The sequence below is a fragment of the Rhincodon typus genome, chromosome 28, assembly GCF_021869965.1.
Source record: "Rhincodon typus isolate 14 chromosome 28, sRhiTyp1.1, whole genome shotgun sequence".
NCBI lineage: Eukaryota > Metazoa > Chordata > Chondrichthyes > Orectolobiformes > Rhincodontidae > Rhincodon > Rhincodon typus.
Genome location: NC_063359.1, coordinates 14,948,008 through 14,966,389, shown reverse-complemented (window position 1 = coordinate 14,966,389; position 18,382 = coordinate 14,948,008). Strand labels below are relative to the sequence as shown.

At 38.8% G+C, this 18,382-nt stretch overlaps 1 protein-coding gene across 1 annotated transcript in view; it reads right to left on the bottom strand.

Moving 5' to 3' along the window:
• Positions 1-18,382, bottom strand: part of tncb (tenascin Cb) — a 310,123-nt gene that overhangs the window by 17,293 nt on the left and 274,448 nt on the right. The window contains exons 19-24 of the mRNA XM_048613353.1: positions 12,417-12,708; positions 12,181-12,290; positions 7,854-8,126; positions 5,378-5,650; positions 3,197-3,319; positions 2,572-2,715 (exon numbers count right to left, since the gene is read on the bottom strand). Of these exons, the coding sequence (XP_048469310.1) occupies positions 2,572-2,715; positions 3,197-3,319; positions 5,378-5,650; positions 7,854-8,126; positions 12,181-12,290; positions 12,417-12,708 (1,215 nt within the window). The remainder of the gene's footprint in view (positions 1-2,571; positions 2,716-3,196; positions 3,320-5,377; positions 5,651-7,853; positions 8,127-12,180; positions 12,291-12,416; positions 12,709-18,382) is intronic.

The following is an 18,382-nucleotide window of genomic DNA, read 5'->3' as shown; positions in this document are numbered from 1 at the left end:
TGAAATAAATAGGGAGGGAGTGGGAGGCGGATAGAAGACTGCGAAGCCTCTTCTAAGGATGCCTAACCTGAAGAAGTTACCCTCCTCCCTCCGGACAAACCTCAAGGGATCTCTCTCCCACTGCAACTCCTCTCCACCTATCCTCTCCTCTATCCCTCTTCTATCCGCCTCCCACTCTCTCCCTATTTATTTCAAAACCCCCTTCCCCTCCCCCTTTTCTGATGAAGGGTCTAGGCCCAAAACGTCAGCCTCTCTGCTCCTATGATGCTGCTTGGCCTGCTGTGTTCATCCAGCCCTGCACATTACTTTCATACAAGTGCAGTCTACAATACAATGCCCACTCCAGGAGTAGACAGACCAGGAATGTGCATTCGTATCACTGGAAAAAAGCTCGAGGATCAACTTGTAATTTCTTCCAACATATGTCAATGGTAGCCAGCAAAAGTGAGCAAGGTTCCTGCTCAGAAATGGGAAGGAAAGTAATTGGAGTTTCCACAATCAGTATCCACAGCTCCAGACTACAACATGCATGTGTAATGATACAGTGACTTTAAGAAGTGTGTTTTGTCCTGGTTTCTTTTTGAAAGATTAGGGGACAGGTGTCAAGTAGTCTATGAGAAGATAAACAACTTGTGAAGCTTTGGGTGTTTTTTTAAAAAAATTGGAACAATAGAAGCAGCCTAAATGGGTGTGGTCAAGCTCTGACCCACAGAACCAGTTTAGCTTTCAGCAGTTATTATTGGGTCTTGAAGAAGTGAAAGCTATTATTTTCCCTCTCTCTGTTATAGCCAAAAGCTGAGGGTTCTCTGCCTGCTACAAGAGTTGCACGTGAGACAATCTTTGTGCTGAATTTGCTTTTTGCCAAGGTTGTGTTTATGTGAGATTACTACATTAGAACAGTTAATTAGTAATCATTACTGTATCTATTATTCTGTTAAGTTTTCCAGTAGAGTTAAATTATTCCAATTCATCCTTTCTTTTATTGTATTTTAACTACAATGGATGTATTTTGCTCTAAATCCTGTAGTTTGACCAATCAAATTGCATCTGGGATGCAACACCTTGCATTCACCTTTAAAATAAGAACAGTTAGAGTCTAGACTCTCTTCTGAATGTTTTAAGGGGGTTTTGTCTGGTCCATAACACATGTAAAAAAGCACATTGCCACAGCAGCTCAAATTTGGGGGCAGGTCAGTGAGTTCAGTTGGCTGGGTGTCCAGTGTAGGTCAGACTGGTGCCAATATCAGCAGGTTGAATCCCTCTACTGGCTGGGGTGGTTTCAGAGTCTATAGGTGTGAGGCTGGAAAAGCACAGCTGGTCAGAACTTGCCTCCTTGTTCCTTCAGTTGTGACACTACGAATTGTAACTGCCTTTGGTCAGAAGGAGAATCTTAAAGTGTATTTCAACATTTTATCACCTCAGAGGAAAGCAATTATATTTTATTCCCAGGCAGAACCTCAGTCAATGCTTTGTGCCTGAGGTGTGACCTAGCAGAACAATGACAGATTATCTTTCCCCAGAGGGAAAAATCAACAATACTTGTGTCACACAGTCCCTTGTGCTTAGGTCCCTGATGGAGTTTCAAGTGTTAGATCGCTGCTTTCTAATTCCATAATTCATTATGTGAAACATATTATGTACACTGATAACAAGATGGCAGTCTCACTAGCTGGTGTTGAATTATGATGAAGATGGTGTGACTACAGTGAAGTCACTTCAGCAATGACTTGAGTTATGACTAAATTCTCTTCTATGCAGACAGACCCCTGCATATTGCCCTCACTATTATTATGCTCAGTTGCAGTCAACAGTCCACAGCCTGTTATTTTACAGAGACCCTCAGGAATAAAATGTCCAGGTTCCCTGGATTTAGAGGGCTATATATGTTTTCTTTATTTTGGTAAAAAATCTGAGAGGTTTTTTTTGAGAGTCTGCGATGGTTTGGTCTTGGAAGCTGGCCTGATTTACATGATGGAATATAGCCAAGAGAGTGAGACCATGCATCAGCAATTACTGACATAACTCAATCTGAAAACAAACATGGAAATGAAGCCTGGAACTCACTTGGATCAGTATGCTTTATCAGAGATTCCTAGACCAAAGACTACCTACACTTTTTGAGTTCAATTCAGGTGAATTAAATTACATTGTTCAAACTTGTCAACAGAAAACATTTACTAAAGGTTTTATTTCTTGTCGTGTCCATGAGGGTGCATAAACATATAGAAAGCAACATTCCTTCTGAGAAGCACAGCTTTCATCTAGACTCGAAACATTAGTTTGCTCTCTCTCCACAGAAACTCAAGGTCATGTAGACTCAAAACATTAGCTTATTTCCAGCATTTTTTGTTTTCTGATGCATACCCTTCTGGTTTCTCCACACACTGCTGTGCACAGACCTCAGAGATGTACACAGTGACAGGAGAATGAGAGGGAGCGTGGATGGAATGTGCTTCCTCTGCACAATAAACATTTTAAATTTTCAGCGAACTGTCACAAAGCTATGATGAGTATGGTACTTTGGCAGTACAGATTTTGCATTCAGTTATTGCCTTTTCCCCCTTTGTTTACCTGTGTGCACTGTGCCTGAAACTGGTTCACTCTCCTCAAACCCTCTAACAGCGATGACTTTGATTTCGTATTCAGTAGCTGGGGTGAGCCTCTTCAGTATAGTTCGAGTCTTTCTGCCATCGACTGTCACGGTGTTACTTGGGCCTGAGAAAATTAGTATAGAATCTTAGAACCTTACTGTACCAAAGCAGGCCATTCAGTCACTCATGCCTGTGCTGGCACTTTGAATGAGCTACTTCCACATGCACAATTCCCAACCCCGCCACACATGCTCTCTCCTCACAGTCCTGCAATTTTCTCTCCTTCAAAAATGTATTCAATTCCCTTATGATAGTTAATGTTGAATGTGCTTCTACCATCATTTCAGGTAGTATTAGAGGTAAGTAAATGTTGCACTCATTGTAATGTCAATGGGAAATTCCAGAATCAGTTAGCACCTCGTAGAAATGCCATGCTTCAATGAATTCAAGTAATTTGGGCCCTTCAAACTGTTGGGAGACTTTTCAGCAAACTATATTGAGTAGTCCTCCAGATTACATTGGAAAGTCAATGATTGAATATGGACTTGCTTTATATTTGACACCAGATAAAATAGACGTTCTGACAAATCAATGTGGCATCTTACCTCCATCAGTTGGCACATAAATAATCTTGAAGTTGGTGATGTAGCTACTCTCAATGTCCCACCAGACTGTCACTGTAGTGTCGGTGACATCAGTGAACCGCAGAAATTTAGGAGCTCCTAATGCTGTCAGAGAGAGTTGATAACAAAAGTCAAACATATTTAATGTATATTCAAACTGGACATCTCAACAGATTTAGACAATGTGGAAAACCATGAGCAAGTTGGAACAAAAAGTTTAATGGCAGAACTGATTTCTCAAGTTATACATTTAATGTCTTCCAGAACCTGTAAACAATATTGGATTTGATCTGAAAGTGTATGTAGCGCCACGTTAAGATTAAAAATTGAAATAAAGGAGATCAATCATAAAAATAGAACACAAGAATAAAATGAAGCAAATCCTAGAACGGTAAATGAAAATAACACCCATGCTTAGAGATGCAATTTTAATGAGGCTGCACACTAATGAATTACTGACTGCCCATAAAATATAGCAAAGAAAACATGCATTTATAACATAGGCTTAAAGCCTTGCAAGTGGACCATTTTGTCAATCCTTAAAGAGACCAATCATCTCATTGAAAATAAGATTGGCATTTTTGTCCATTTGTTTACAAAGATGAAACATAAACATTTTACTTTAATCATGATATCAATACTGTGGCAAAACAATGTAGAAAACTATTGATACTGTCACCAAGTAAATATGCTTGTCGAGCATGTTTCACAAAGACAGCAGAAGTCCCATTATTGGTTATTCTTTTTTTTGCTCATTTGTGGCCTTCGGATCCTTTGTTTCACAATGAAGTACAAATTAACGCATCCATTTAACTAATTTTCATTTGCAGTGTTTGACAGTATAAAGAACAGGAAGTAGACACAAAACCAAAGCTGCATTCCCAGTAGCTGCATAAACACTTCTTGCAAATGAAACAAGAGGGGAAATGTGTTTATGATTATGAAAGAAAAGCAACAACAGTTTTACTCGGGCTAAGTGGAGAAGACAGGAGGTGCAGAGCAGAGGTGGTTCTCTCATATGTCATTTACAGCTCTGCACATGCACTGAAAGCCAAGATATTGTGACAAAGTCAAAGAATGGCCAAAATTACGGCAAATCAACTGAAACATAGAGCAAATTTGTTCAAAGCATCCTGCACAATATAAGAATAAATGGATTAGCATCAAATGTGAAGTGTATCTTCAAATATTCTGATATCAAGCCATTGAAGAAAACAACGTGTTAATAGGCAGAATAGAGGAACCCTTGAAAGGAGAAGTTCGATCAGGTGCTGACTACTGACAGGAGAGAGCACTGAATGGAAAAACTGGCTGCGTACTTTAAAATCCATAGATGGTACAATTTCACACATGCATCCATTGGACGGAAACTTCTTGAGATATAATTCCTGGGATTATTAAAGCTAGCTAGAGAATAAAACTTCAGAGTGTTTGTTTGTCCTCAATCTCTGTTCAACCCAAACTTGCTGTCCCACCACCAACAACAAATTGTCTTCCATCCCCCAACAAACAAGAGCATAGGTTCCAAACAGCCCTATGAAGTAGTTGAATTCTATCTTTAATTAAAGGTAAAGAGTTAGATATTAACGCAGGACCTTTGCAACCAATGTTTCTAAACTCTACCGTTACCATTCAAACTGAAGCAACGCTTGTTTGGGATAAAATCTTTTCCAATGGCAGAATTCATCTTGGTGCAGGCCACAAGCCAAGATTGTGGTTAAACTGTGGAGCTATACATTTTGGATAATTCCACATCATGAACACTGCCAAACTCAATCCACTTTGTTGCAGGATCATTACACAAAAGTGGGACTTTTACGCTCAAATGAAATGCTCCTCGTTCTGTTCAGCCCCTTTGGCTTGACGCAAGCAGCCCACCCTTCTGCTGCTCTGTGGAAAATTGCCTACTGCTGGTTAATGGCACATTGGAGAAGTCTATTGTTTGAAGGAAGAAAGGTGGCAGAAGCAAGTTCTAAAAGGGACAAAAGTAGAAGTAGAAACATTTATCAGTGCTGTTTAGAAAACAATTCATTGAAAGCGAGGGACAGTATCTTTGCTTGTCATTAGTCCAAAAACAAAAAAAAAAGTTGAACCTGGGGAAAAAATGTCAATTAGATGTGAAAGAGAAATAAAGGCAGAGTCTGTCAAAAAATACAATAATACCTGTGGTTGCTATGGTATTTACTGGCTGCGAATATCGTCCCTCTGAAATGCCAACCAAGGAAATCTCATACTCAGTGCCATCAGGTAAGTCTGTGATGTTAGTTGTTCGGAGTTCCCCTGACACTGTGTAGTCCCAGGGTGAAGTTTCTTTTCTGGAATCCCTAATTCTTATGTTAAAGTGATCATAGACATTCTCATCTGTTGTCCAAGAGAGTGTGAAGCCATTTGAGGTAACATCAGAAACTGCTAAGTTGTCCACTTCAGGTTCAGCTTCTGAGGGAGAAACAAGTTATGTAAGTTCCTGCTTTTCTTCTTGCCTTTCAATTATAAATAATTACTTTTCTTGTTAACATCAAATACTCGAAAAAGAAGTTTGCTTTGACAGGACAAAAAGGACTACAGATAATTAAAGCAAACTCTTTTCCAACTTGAACAATTTAATCACAGACATATTAGTAAATAGTGAAATAATTTGGCCAGAATACTGTTAACAATCTGGAATCAGTCAGAAACCTAAAAGGTAAGTCACTTATTAATTGTTCATGCGGTAGAAGTTTATTGCGTGCCTCAAGGAATTTGGAAAATATTGACTGTTCATGACACTTTTCTGGAGTGGATGAATCTGGGTTGATTCCAGTTCTTTCCCGGTTCCATCCAAACCTGATTTTGCATAGCACATAAGAACTCAGTCCACTTAGCTTTATAAAGACCCTGGGGCTTATGTGGTAACCTTTTGAAAATGGTAATCAACCCAAGCAACAGAGTAAAGGGGAGATGAGACACTTACAGAGCAACAGAGAATTAACAACGACAAAAGGCAAAGATATTCATTACACCTTGTACAAGCATTGACTGAACATCATCATAGGGTTGTTGTATGCAGGCATTATCAAACCTAAAGAGATCATCAAGTAGTGTTTTAGACATACACAAGAAATAATTTGGTTATTGGGATCAAGAAGAATTATAAAGGATATTTAAGTACAATTATAAGCCGTTATTTTGCTCCATACAAAAAAAAACAAGAATGCTGGAAGAACGTAGTGATTAGTATGTCCACAACGAGATAATAAGATTTCAGTAATCACAAGAAAGTGAACACAGCACATTGAACACTCTATGAGTCAGCATTTTCCATGTGAATTCCATGTTACAGAGTGACATCCAATACATTCCAAGGAGCCTGGTAAAATGGTTAGACATAATCCGACAAAAATCAAAAGCTATCATTCTAGTTTAAAGCCATATTTCAGGAGGAGATTGTAACAATGACCAAGCAATTCAAAATGGTCATGCACAAACAAAGGTTGCATTTTCAGCAGGCCTTCAATTTAATGCCCCTCACTGCTCAAAAAGTCATTACTGCAAAGTCATCTGTAAATATTGGTTTGTTTCATTGATAACAGGAGACCTTATTGATATTGATTTTGTTCTCATCAAGATGAGATGTCATAAGAAGTTGAACATTTTCCCACTTTAAGCCTGTGTCAACATCAACCACATTCAAGCCAATATGACACTCAAGGTCAGAGCAAACCTTGCCCTATACTGCCATCAGCCCCAGCCTCAGAATATTTATACAGCATCAATATGTCAATATGTCACATTGCCTATATTCATGCTTAATCTTATATGTTAAATAAAGGATGGATGGTGTGAGCTCATGTCCATTAACAACTAGATTGAGATTTCCAAAAGTCAATTCACATGTTAATGTTTTAAAAAAAAACACTTGCTTTATTTTGGTGTTAATTTTTTTCAGTGAAGAAAAAACTTGTTAATGGTGTTATTCCAATGTCTGTGTAGAAATTGATGATAGCCATGAAAACTGAAATCATTCCACATCAAGCACAGTTTGGAAGAGAATAAAAGTTTAAGAAAAAAATAGTGTGAAACTAATCTCCCATCAGCATCTTAGAACAGGCTAGTAGTAGATTGCTATGTTTTCATGCCCTGATTCCTATTCTGAGTCTTCTTTCCACTGACATTCAGAGAATGCTAGTTCACACCCTTTCTGCGGAATTGCTTTCTAGTCTAACTGCTTCTTCAACTTAGCTTGAAATTTAAAATTTTGGTAATATTTTCCAAGCGAATTGAAATTAGAAGCTAGAGCAGTGAAAAATCATCTTCCAATTTGCAACTAGTTCATTTCCTGCTGTTGATGTAGAACGATATCCCTGTCAAGTTTGAAGAAATTTCTCAATGTTAACATTTAAAAAAATTATATTTCAATGTCCTATAACTTGGTAATTGGTATAATCCAAAATGATTGTTTTGTCCTTGGCCCTTTTCCTTATGGCTTATTTAAACTGGTTAATGCTGAAAAAGACACAAATATTAATGTGTAGACATTGGTGAATGTCCTCAGTCTGGATAAAGTTTGCAGAGGGTTAATGTGTTACATTGAAAGAGAAACAAAATTGTCAATAAAAGAGTAGACAAACACGTAACAGAGACCTCAACTGAATAAAAATACCTGTTGCCGTCTTAGTAAATAGGGGCTTAGAGTGCTGGTCATTGGCTACACCATAGATATTAATATCATAACCAATCCCAGTGATCAGACCAGTGATGTTAATGGAGTGATGATCGCCTGGCACTCTGTGCTCCATTGGCTCCAACAACCTGCCAGAATCTCTAACCACTATAACAAAACTTTCATAGGCCCCATCCGTTGCGTTCCAAGAGATTTTGAATCCGTAAGAGTTTATGTGTGAAACCACTAAGTTTTCCATTTTGGGTTTTTGCTCTGGAGAAACAGGGAATTATTTTAGGAAGAACATTATAAATGAAAGACATCCTTCACATTAATGCTTTTTCTACAGATCTTATAAATGCTATTGAACCATGATTGCACAACTATTGACTTAAATTTATGAACTTATTCAGCACTCACACGTTATAGATTCACAGACAAGGCCACGTGCTAAGTGCCTAAAACAAAGAAACAAGTTAACATTAGATGTAAGGACAATGGTTTCCAAAAAAAATAAGTTTCATGATATGAGGGAGACCGTTACTGAAGCAACTCTCATTTGGCTCGATGAGAAGGGAACATTTTGAATTAGATATCGGGGCTCTGAATGGATGCTGTGTCATACATACCCTTGATGCCCTGAGTTAGCTGATTTCAGCCAGGCCCGCAAATGGGTAGTACAATTGGTCTTAGTGTTCCGAGACTAGGAAGAGATAAACAAAATAATCAGCCAGAGCTCCCACTGTATTTCCCTCTGGTGGAAGTGGACTTGTGTGAACATAATGATTGGACTTGCATTCAGTATCTCCCAAAGTCTGCCAACTAACAACACTTCAGCGCACACATGACAAATGGCCATGGTAAGGCACTGCAAGGATTCAGGGGATTGTATGCCAATATGGGTCACCTTATTTAGGAAATCAGGTGGAGAAACAAAAATAACTCAAATGGTTCATGATTGCACAAGACCTATATATGCAAATAGAAAAATATTGCAGTGATAACGAAAGGCGCTCAACCTCGGGTTAACAGAGGTAACTTGAGCTTTGTGTCAGGATACTTCCATCAACATGATTCTGGTTTGGAAATGCAGCAAGTCGAACCAAAATTTAAAACTCTCAAACTGATTTCATCTGGGGGCTGGGGGACTAATCGGAAAGGTGAACATACAATTCTGTTCTACTGCTTAGTCACAAAGTAACAACTGGTAGTTTGCCACACCCTAAGCAATTCCAATCTATTATAACTGCCACAGGCAGTAACCATTGAATGCTGCATGCAGAAAGAGGATACTAAATTATTGGCAGTTTCATAGAAAATAAGGGATATACAGCAAATCATGCAACTTGTATTTCCATTACCACATGCAAAAGTATGATATTACAGGACAGTAGATATTGCATGCTCAGAGATAGTAGGAACTGCAGATGCTGGAGAATCCAAGACAACAAGGTGCAGGGCTGGATGAACACAGCAGGCCAAGCAGCATCATAGGAGCAGAGAGGCTGACGTTTCGGGCCTAGACCCTTCATCAGAAAAGGGGGAGGGGAAGGGGGTTTTGAAATAAATAGGGAGAGAGTGGGAGGCGGATAGAAGAGGGATAGAGGAGAGGATAGGTGGAGAGGAAACAAACAGGTCGAAGAGGCGGGGATGGGGCCAGGAAAGGTGAGTGTAGGTAGGGAGTTAGGAAGGGGATAGGTCAGTCCAGGGAGGACGGACAGGTCAAGGGGGCGGGATGAGGTTGGTTGGTAGGAGATGGAGGTGCGGCTTGAGGTGGGAGGAGGGGATAGGTGGGAGGAAGAACAGGTTAGGGAGGCAGGGACGAGCTGGACTGGTTTTGGGATGCGGTGGGGGGAGGGGAGATTTTGAAACTTGTGAAATCCACATTGATACCATTGGGCTGCAGGGTTCCTTTTCAACTCTCATAAGTATCTAACAAGAAGTCTGAAGAAAGATCATTTTAATTAGTCTGTCACTTTCGCTTCTCATTAATGCCTTCCGACAGTTCTTCCACAAGAGGATACAAATATGATGGGACAAATGGCTTCTTCTATGCCATGAGATTCTATTATTTGATCTTCGTTATCTCCCTGGAGTTGCATGCCTTGTTTTCACTGTACTTCGAAAATCTTTAACAGGCTTGACTATTTAGTAAACTGTTCTTTGATTTTTGTATAGTAAAATGCTTTGGTTTTAGTCAAGAATTTTGTGGTTTCATTCTTTTAGCAACCTGGGTTCTCAGATTTAAAAAAAATGATAATGTTACTGCTATCCACAAAAGTCACAGCACTATCTCCTGCTTCATACTTCCACACAAATTCAAAATCTACCCTATTATTTGATCATTGTAAAACCATTCCAGATTCCTTTATGATCTGATTTTAATTTTTATAGTGGATAAAACTGGACTAAACCAGCTGCACAACACAAGCTTGTAGCAAATGGCAGTGGATTTGTTTGTTGATATTCTTTCTACTGGTATTCAGAGAATGATAGTTTATACAGTTTTTGATAATTCATTTCTTGTTTTATTGCTTTTTATAGTTGGCTTGAAATTAAAAATCTCAACAATATTTTCCAAGACAATGGAAAATATAAGTTGGTTTATACCATCCTGTTGATTTAGTACAGGATTTTGCACAATTTATGTAGACCTTTCTCCTCTTCCCTTATCTTTAATAGGTTCATTTGCCTTGTTGACATAAGTACAATTTTAATTAAATGTCAAGTTTTTAGGTCATTTGACTTAACTGCACTATATAATAAAAGTGGTTACTTGTGCCACAACATTGTTCTTTCTATTACATCTCTCAACCAAAATTTTGGCTTTAGGGGTTTAGAGCTACAACAAAAGCCACAGATCCAACATTTGGTTCATCTCTGGGCATCTTTGCTTTAGAGCCTGGAATAACCTCAGAGGTTCTTTTGAGATCTGTAGAATTCCCATTGAGGTAGCTAAAAGTGAATACTTATACTGTTTCTCTAGCGGTCTCTTGATCTCCAACCAAAATTTCAGTAGGAGATTGTGAACTTTAGGCCTATCCAATTTTCATCCAGGCAAAGCATACGCATTGGAGTGGAAGATGATTTATTTGGAGTTGGCTGATTGGTGACTAATTGGTCTTGAATTAGAATTAGAATTAGCTTCATTAGCACATATACTCAAATGAGTACAGTGAAAAGTTTACAAGTTGCCACTTATGGCGCCACCTTAGGCACAAGGTACCGAGGTACAGATTGTCAAGCACAAATTCTTAGGGGAAAAATAGAAAAATAAAGAAATAAGAAGTTCAGAATAAGGGAATAATATGTTCATAACAGCAGACTCTCAGCAATTGGTTGAGTGTGTTACATTAATGTGGAAGTTATTCATTCAACTGCAGAAAGACAATGGCACTGCAGTGATTCAGTAGATAAAATTGAAGACTACAGTTATTGTTCTACAAAGTACAATTTTTCACTAATTGACCCATTAGATCATTGATTTAGTAGTAGGGAATATTTCCTGCGTTTTCCTCTGAATCCATATGAAAAGCATATTCTTCTTTCCGTCTAATTTTATAATTTGGATGGTGATTAAGCATCCAGTGCACTTATGCAAATCTTTGAAAATCTCCCCTTATAACTTGAGTGTCAGCCCATTCTGACAGTAGGGCATATAAAAGTCAGAAAGGAGTCATAGCACTTGGGTTTCAAATTGCAGCGTGATCCGAAACCACATTTAAAACTAGGGTAACTAGGATTTTAAAAACGAACAAATATTTATATATTGCTGTGAAAGACCACATTTTGTTGTCTTGCACTCAGTAGGGAAATTCATAGGAAAACCAATTCAAAGGGAAACCTTCAAAGCTAGGCAGTAAACTGTTAACCAGCATTAACGGGTGCATTCACCACGACAATCCACTACAATCAGGGTTGCCAACCAATCACCACTTTCCTTTCATACAGTATCAATGTTGGTGTCCCCTTTCTTGGTATTCTAGTGATCTGTCCTGATGACTGTAAGTTGAAAAGCTTTGATAAATTGCGTCAATTTTCAGCATTACTCAAGCTCCGTTCTACCAAATGACTAAATTTGAAATGTGTTAATTTTATTGGAAAAAAAACTGACGAATATTTGGAAGGCATGATGCAGGCCTTGTTAGTCAGTGTATAGAGAGAGACCTGGAGATGGAAGGTGGTCTTGCAATTATTCATATTGCATGGCATGCACTACTTGGAGTGCAACTGACCCTACCACGTTTGGCTGACCTGTGATGCTCCTCTTTATATTCTGTCTATGTCCGTTTTTGCTCTCTGCGTCCTATTGCTGATTACAAAGTACTTAAATCTCTAACTCCACCTATCCTATACCTCTGGATTGAAGAAGGTTCAAGGCGGACTTGAGAGAAAGAAAGGGAGTTATGACTATTAATATTAATAACAAAAAACATGCTACAAAAAGAAGAGGAGATATTAGTATGACAGTCAGCTAATAGACAGAGTGTCATTTTATTTTGTAAATGAAACTTAATTAAGCAATGGTATAAATAAATCATGAAAGCAAGTGCCTTATTTTGCTTTCTGCAAGTGGCAGTACCTGTAGTGGTGAGAGCAGTGAGAGGTTGTGAGTGCCAGCCTTGAATTACGCCAGTGACATTAATTTGGTATCCAGTGCCTTCTACTAGACCTGAGATGTCAGTAGTTCGTGTTTTCCCTGATAGAACTTGCTGTATTGGATCAAGCGAGCTGTCAAAGTCTCTAACATCTATGATAAAATAATCAAATGCCTCATCTTCTGCTGTCCAAGAGAGCGTGAAGCCTTCTGAGGTAATATCTGAAACAACTAGGTTGCCAAGTTCAGCTTCTTCTTCTAAAGGAAGGAAGATTCATGGAAATATTTATTTCAGTCATACTTGTTGTGTCAAAAGCTCACTTCAGAGCAAACATGATTGCTTGGTAAATTCAGAATTATAGCTTCAAGGTGGTGCTTATTATATTTTACACAAATACATGCAGCCAAACCAATCAGTAACAGTAATGCACCTTAGTGAAGATATTATCCCCTCTCAGAAAATAGTCATTCGTTAAGGAAGTGTACAAAATAAATCACTTTGTTATGGTATTTGATAACCAGTAATGGAGAGGAGTTTTAATCTTAATAGATACGCAACAGAATGTTTGTCAAAAAGGCAATACATCTCATCATCTCTTCTGCAACAAACAGAAGGAAATGATTAAACTGAAAAGAAAACTATAAAGTATGTGCTGGTGAATGGAATCATTCATTTATTTGCCAGTTGCCTGAGCAATGTAGTAAAATGAAAGCTGCCTGGATTGCTAAGGCAATAAAACTGAATTAGCTGCTTTACAAAAGCTCAAAATCTGTTTAAAAACGATTCCTCAGTTATGTTCAGTGACGGGTATTTTATCTGCTCTGTGTTTCTAATTAACGTGGGTTTAGTAGCTAAGCAACCACAAAATACTATTCAGTTAGTATAACTGGCCAGAAAGTTCTGACTCTAGAACTCATTTGCCCCAGGGCTTTCTTTTTGTTTTAGCAGGTTTTCACAGTTTTTGTGTGATTCCCAAATCCACTTTGAAATCTTGGAGTCAAATATTAATTCAAAGTTAATGTTTTGAGGCCAGTGACCCTTCTACAGAACTGGACTTGAAACATTAACTCTGCTTTCTCTCCACAGGTGCTACCAGATCTGTTGCATTTCTCCAGCAATTTCTGTTCTTGTTTCAGATTTCCAGCATCTGCAGTTCTTTGTTTTCTACTAATTCATAGTTTCCAGAGCTCAAAATCTTTATTAAATGTTCAGCAACTGATTTTTAAAATGTTTTAGCTTTTTTTTTGGGAGATATCTTATTTGATGTTTCATAATATACATAACATAAACTACAAACTCACCATTATTCAAAATGTATAGATATATATCCCCATCATTCAGAATTTGAATCCACTCCTAAAGGAATTGTGAATTATCTTTGCATTAACCTTACCATTAGAGAATAAATATCTCAAGGCAAAAGAATGGCTATTTGTTATGATGTGGGATTTGACAACATGTGGAGCTCACTAAGCACCAGACTTACTCTACTTAGCTTTACCAGTAACTGGGTCGATTAAATGTCACAATCTGAGCTAGAATCTATCACTACCTCTGCAAACAAAGCAATGTCTGCTGCTTTTAAAATGCTGCTTGACCCTAATGTCAGAGGCAGTAACACATTCTGACAAGGAGTTACTTTCAGAATGTTAAACCATCTTTCTTTTTCAGATGTTGACCCACTTGTCTACACTTTTCTGATTTCCAGCATTTGCAGTTTTCTCCTTCCCTGTTATGCACACAGTAGATTTGGATTTGCTGCATCAAGAAAGGATCGTAAAACTCAACTCGTAAAAAATGCAGAGACCTCTCTAAGCATTTTTCATGACAGAAATTCATGTTAAGCTCAGCAATCTGCAACACGCTAAAAAGACTTCAGCACGCTACAAACCACTACTGTTCGCAACAGGAAACAGAGAAACATGTTTCTGCAGCTATAAACTGGGATGCAATTAATGCAAAATAAAGCTGCATTTCTACAGGCAAAGCTCACTATCGATGAAACAAGATTAGTAATAATGCAAATAACTGTGAGAAGACATCACTCATGCATTGTACTGGCCTTATCACTTAACAAATTTGTGATCATCACTGTTTTCTAGATAGCTAGCAAATTAGTGCATCTGTTGAACAAATATAGAGTTCTGATTTTCTAACTGTACAGTGCTGGTGTCATTTAATTAGTCAAATCTACTGAATAATCATGCTTTGAAATCATGTTCTTTTGAGAAAAATACCAAACAAGTTCAATGAAGGAAATCTGTAGGTGTGCTATACTTGAATTTCCAGAAGATATTTGACTGTGGACTACATCAAAGGTTAATGAATAAACTAAGATCTTGTGGAATAGAGGGTAACATATTAGTATGTGATAGAGGGTTGGAAGGCTAGCAAGAAGCAGGGAGTCATTATAAATAGGCCAGGCAGCGTCAAAGGAGCAGGAAAGTTGACGTTTGTGTCGGGACCTGTCTTCAGACCTGAAATGTCAACTTTCCTGCTCCTCTGATTCTGCCTGGCCTGCTGTGCTCCTCCAGCTCCACACTTGTTATCTCTGACTCCAGCATCGGCAGTTCTTACTATCTCTGAGTCGTTATAAAGGGTCCATTTTTGATTTAGCAGTATGAAATTAGTGGAGTCCCCTGGAACCAAGGCTAGGGTCTTAACAATTTAAAATTGATTTCAATGACTTGGATGAAGGAACCAGAGATGCTAAATTTGCTGATGATACAAAAGGTAGGTATGACAAATTATGGAGAAGACACAAGGCAAATTTCTCACCATGACCCCATTTCCAGGCTTGACATTGTTGCAGCTCCTCAAAGTAACACCTGTGTGTGCAGAAAAACCAAAAAACTGCAGATGCGAGAAATCAGAAACAAAAACAAAAATTGCTGGGAAAACTCAGCAGGTCAGGCAGCATCTATGGAGAGAAAGCAGAGTTAATGTTTCAGGTCCAGTAACCCCAGAACTGATTGTAGCTATGAGAAGGTTGGTATTTATGCAGAAGATGGAGCGAGGGGAAGTGGGAGGAGAAAACAATAGGTGGAGATAGAGCCTAGAGAGAGAGAGAGAGAAACAGACAAAGGGATAGGTAAAAGTCAGCCTGGGATAATGAATAACTGCTCATGGGGACCACTGGTAGCTGACCATGGATTCATTGTTGGAGCAACTCATGTTGATAACAAGGCCTGGTTTGTGGGGGTTGGAGAAAGGATATGGGAGAAGGGGCTCAGACACTAAAATTATTGAACTCAATATGGAGTCCTGAAGGCTGTAGACTCTCCAAGTTGAAAATGAGATGTTTGCACTGAACTTGGGAACTCTGCAGCCTTCAGGATACATATTGAGTTCAATAATTTTGGGGCCCAAGCACCTTCTCCCTTGTCCTTTCCCCAACTCCACTCACCAAGCTGTGTCATCACACTGGGAGGATGTTTCTCCTTGTCTGAGAAACTGGAACTAGGTGACACAGTTTAAAAATAAGGCTTTTCCTACTAAAACCGAGTTGAGAAGAATTGTTTTCCTTTCAGAGGGTTGTGGCTTTGTAGAATTCTCTTCACCAGAGAGCATCGGAGGCAGCGTCATTAAATATTTTTAAAGATAGAGTTAGGTAGATTCTTGATTGAGAAGGGAGTTGAAAGGGATAGCCAGGAAAGTTGAGGTCAGAATCATACCAGTAGTGATCCTGAAAGATGATAGAGAAGGCTTGAGGGACTGAATGGCCTACTGATGCTACTAATTCTATGTAAATATTTTTGAATGAAATATATTTACAAAGGTAAATGTTCAATTGTAACTGTTTCTAATGCCAAATAATAAGTAGCCCGTAATTGCAATTGAAATTCTTAATAAGTCCAAGGAATGCATTCTAGATTTTCCTTAAAAAGGCTAAATACTGTTACTTTTAGCCCTTGTCTGTAATAACTTATTTCCACACTTGTGTTATCATTCTGAGAGACTCATACTCATAACCTTGGCATACATCAGAACAGCTGGGCATAGTTCATCACATATGTGAAATACCCTGGCAATTTATCTGCTCACAGTTATTAATCCAAGCTGGAAAGGAAAACCAACATTAAAAAAAAATCCTTCGCTCAGCAGAACTTAAGTCAGAAGCGACCAAAACACATCGATAGCCTACATTTTCATTACGGACCTTTCAGAAGTCAAGTGTAGAATTGAAGCTGAAATGGTTTCCATGTTAAGTACAGTAGCCATTTCACATGAGACAGACATGTAATAGCCTCCATCAGCAAAGTCGTATGAAAGGGTATTTAGGATTAGTCCTTAGTAAATATGAATGCTATAATACTATACGTGCAATCATGTTTTAATTTAGATAAAGCATGCCTTGAACCAATTACGCAGACACTGTATTGATAGGAGATAGCAAGAACTGTAGATGCTGAAAGTCAGAGTCAGTACAGTGTGGAGCTGGAGGAACACAGCAGGTCAGAGGAACGGGAAAGTCGACATTTCAGATCGGGATCCTGATGAAGAGTCCCAAATGGAAACATTAACTTTACTGATGCTGTGATGCTGCCTGACCTGCTGCGTTCCTCCAGCTCCACACTGTATTGAGAATATTATTGATAAGTGTCCCACACAAAGGAACTACAACCTCTGGTGCTAATTGAGCCCAATATGCAGAACATGCTACTGCATGCTTATTGTAAGAAATCCTTCAGATATAAAAGCATTTTGGAAATTTTGTTCAAAGCTGAAGATTATGTGCCAGAATTTGCTGGGAAAATGATAAGTTAGTGTGCTGCTGTTATTATTGTGAAAATTGTTGATCAGTTTGTGGTGAGGAAGCACTACCCTAAATTGTGAATCGCACAAATTGATTTACAAATTAGGGTGGCACAGGGGCGAGCACTGCTGCCTCACAGCACCAGGAACCCAGGTTCAATTCTACCCTTGGGCCACTGTCTGTGTGGAATTTGCACATTCTCCCTGTGTCTGTGCAGGTTTTCTCCCACAGTCCAAAGATGTGCAACTTAGGTGGATTGGCTGTTGGAAAATGCAGGGTTACAAGGGTGGATCTGGGTAGGATGCAATTCAGAGGGTTGGTATGGGCTGAATAGCCTGCTTCCACACTGTAGGGGCTTTATGACTTGAGTACTCTGCCATTACCTCTGTGAAAATGGCACCTTGTGCTTAAATTTTCCATTGAAAATTTTAGAAATGTATTTATTTGTGCACTGTGGTGAAATAAGCTTATCTCTGGATGTCAGGGCTGTTGCTTAACTATGCAAGGCTCCTTTAAATAATGGTCATAATATTCCACGGAATTGCCACTCTGTTCATACTGTGTGACATTAGAAGTGAGCTCCATGTCACCAGCTGAAAGTTAAGGCTTAGGGTGTCTGTTGTGGGGTGGGGGCCAAGGTACCAGGTGGATAGGGTGCCAGCGATCATCAGGGTATTTGGACCAGAATTATGTTCCTGTAAAACCAGTCTATAAGACCATAATGTGCAAGAGCAGAATTAGGCCATGCCGCCTATCTGATCTGCTCTGCCATTTGATCTTGATATGTTTCTCAACCTCATTGTTCTGCTTCTTCATGTAACTCTTAAGTCCAAGTATCTAGCCCAGAAAGTGTGATGAATCTGTGCTGTCTCATTTATTTTTACTTTTCCTTTCAGTCCTCTTTTAATCCAATGTATCATCCCCTCTCTTTATTTCTCTTCCAGTGCCAACTTTTAGTCGAAATCACCCAATTTCTTCTCTACCTCTGCCATTTCCTCCTCAATCTCCTGGCTTCATGATGTAGATGGTCAGTTCTGACATTCATAGATGCTCCAGTGACCTTAATACTATACTGACAGTATAAGCTGGTAATAATATATGGTGTTAAGAACTGCCAATGCTGGAATCAGAGATAACACAGTGTGGAGCTGGAGGAACACAGCAGGCCAGGCAGC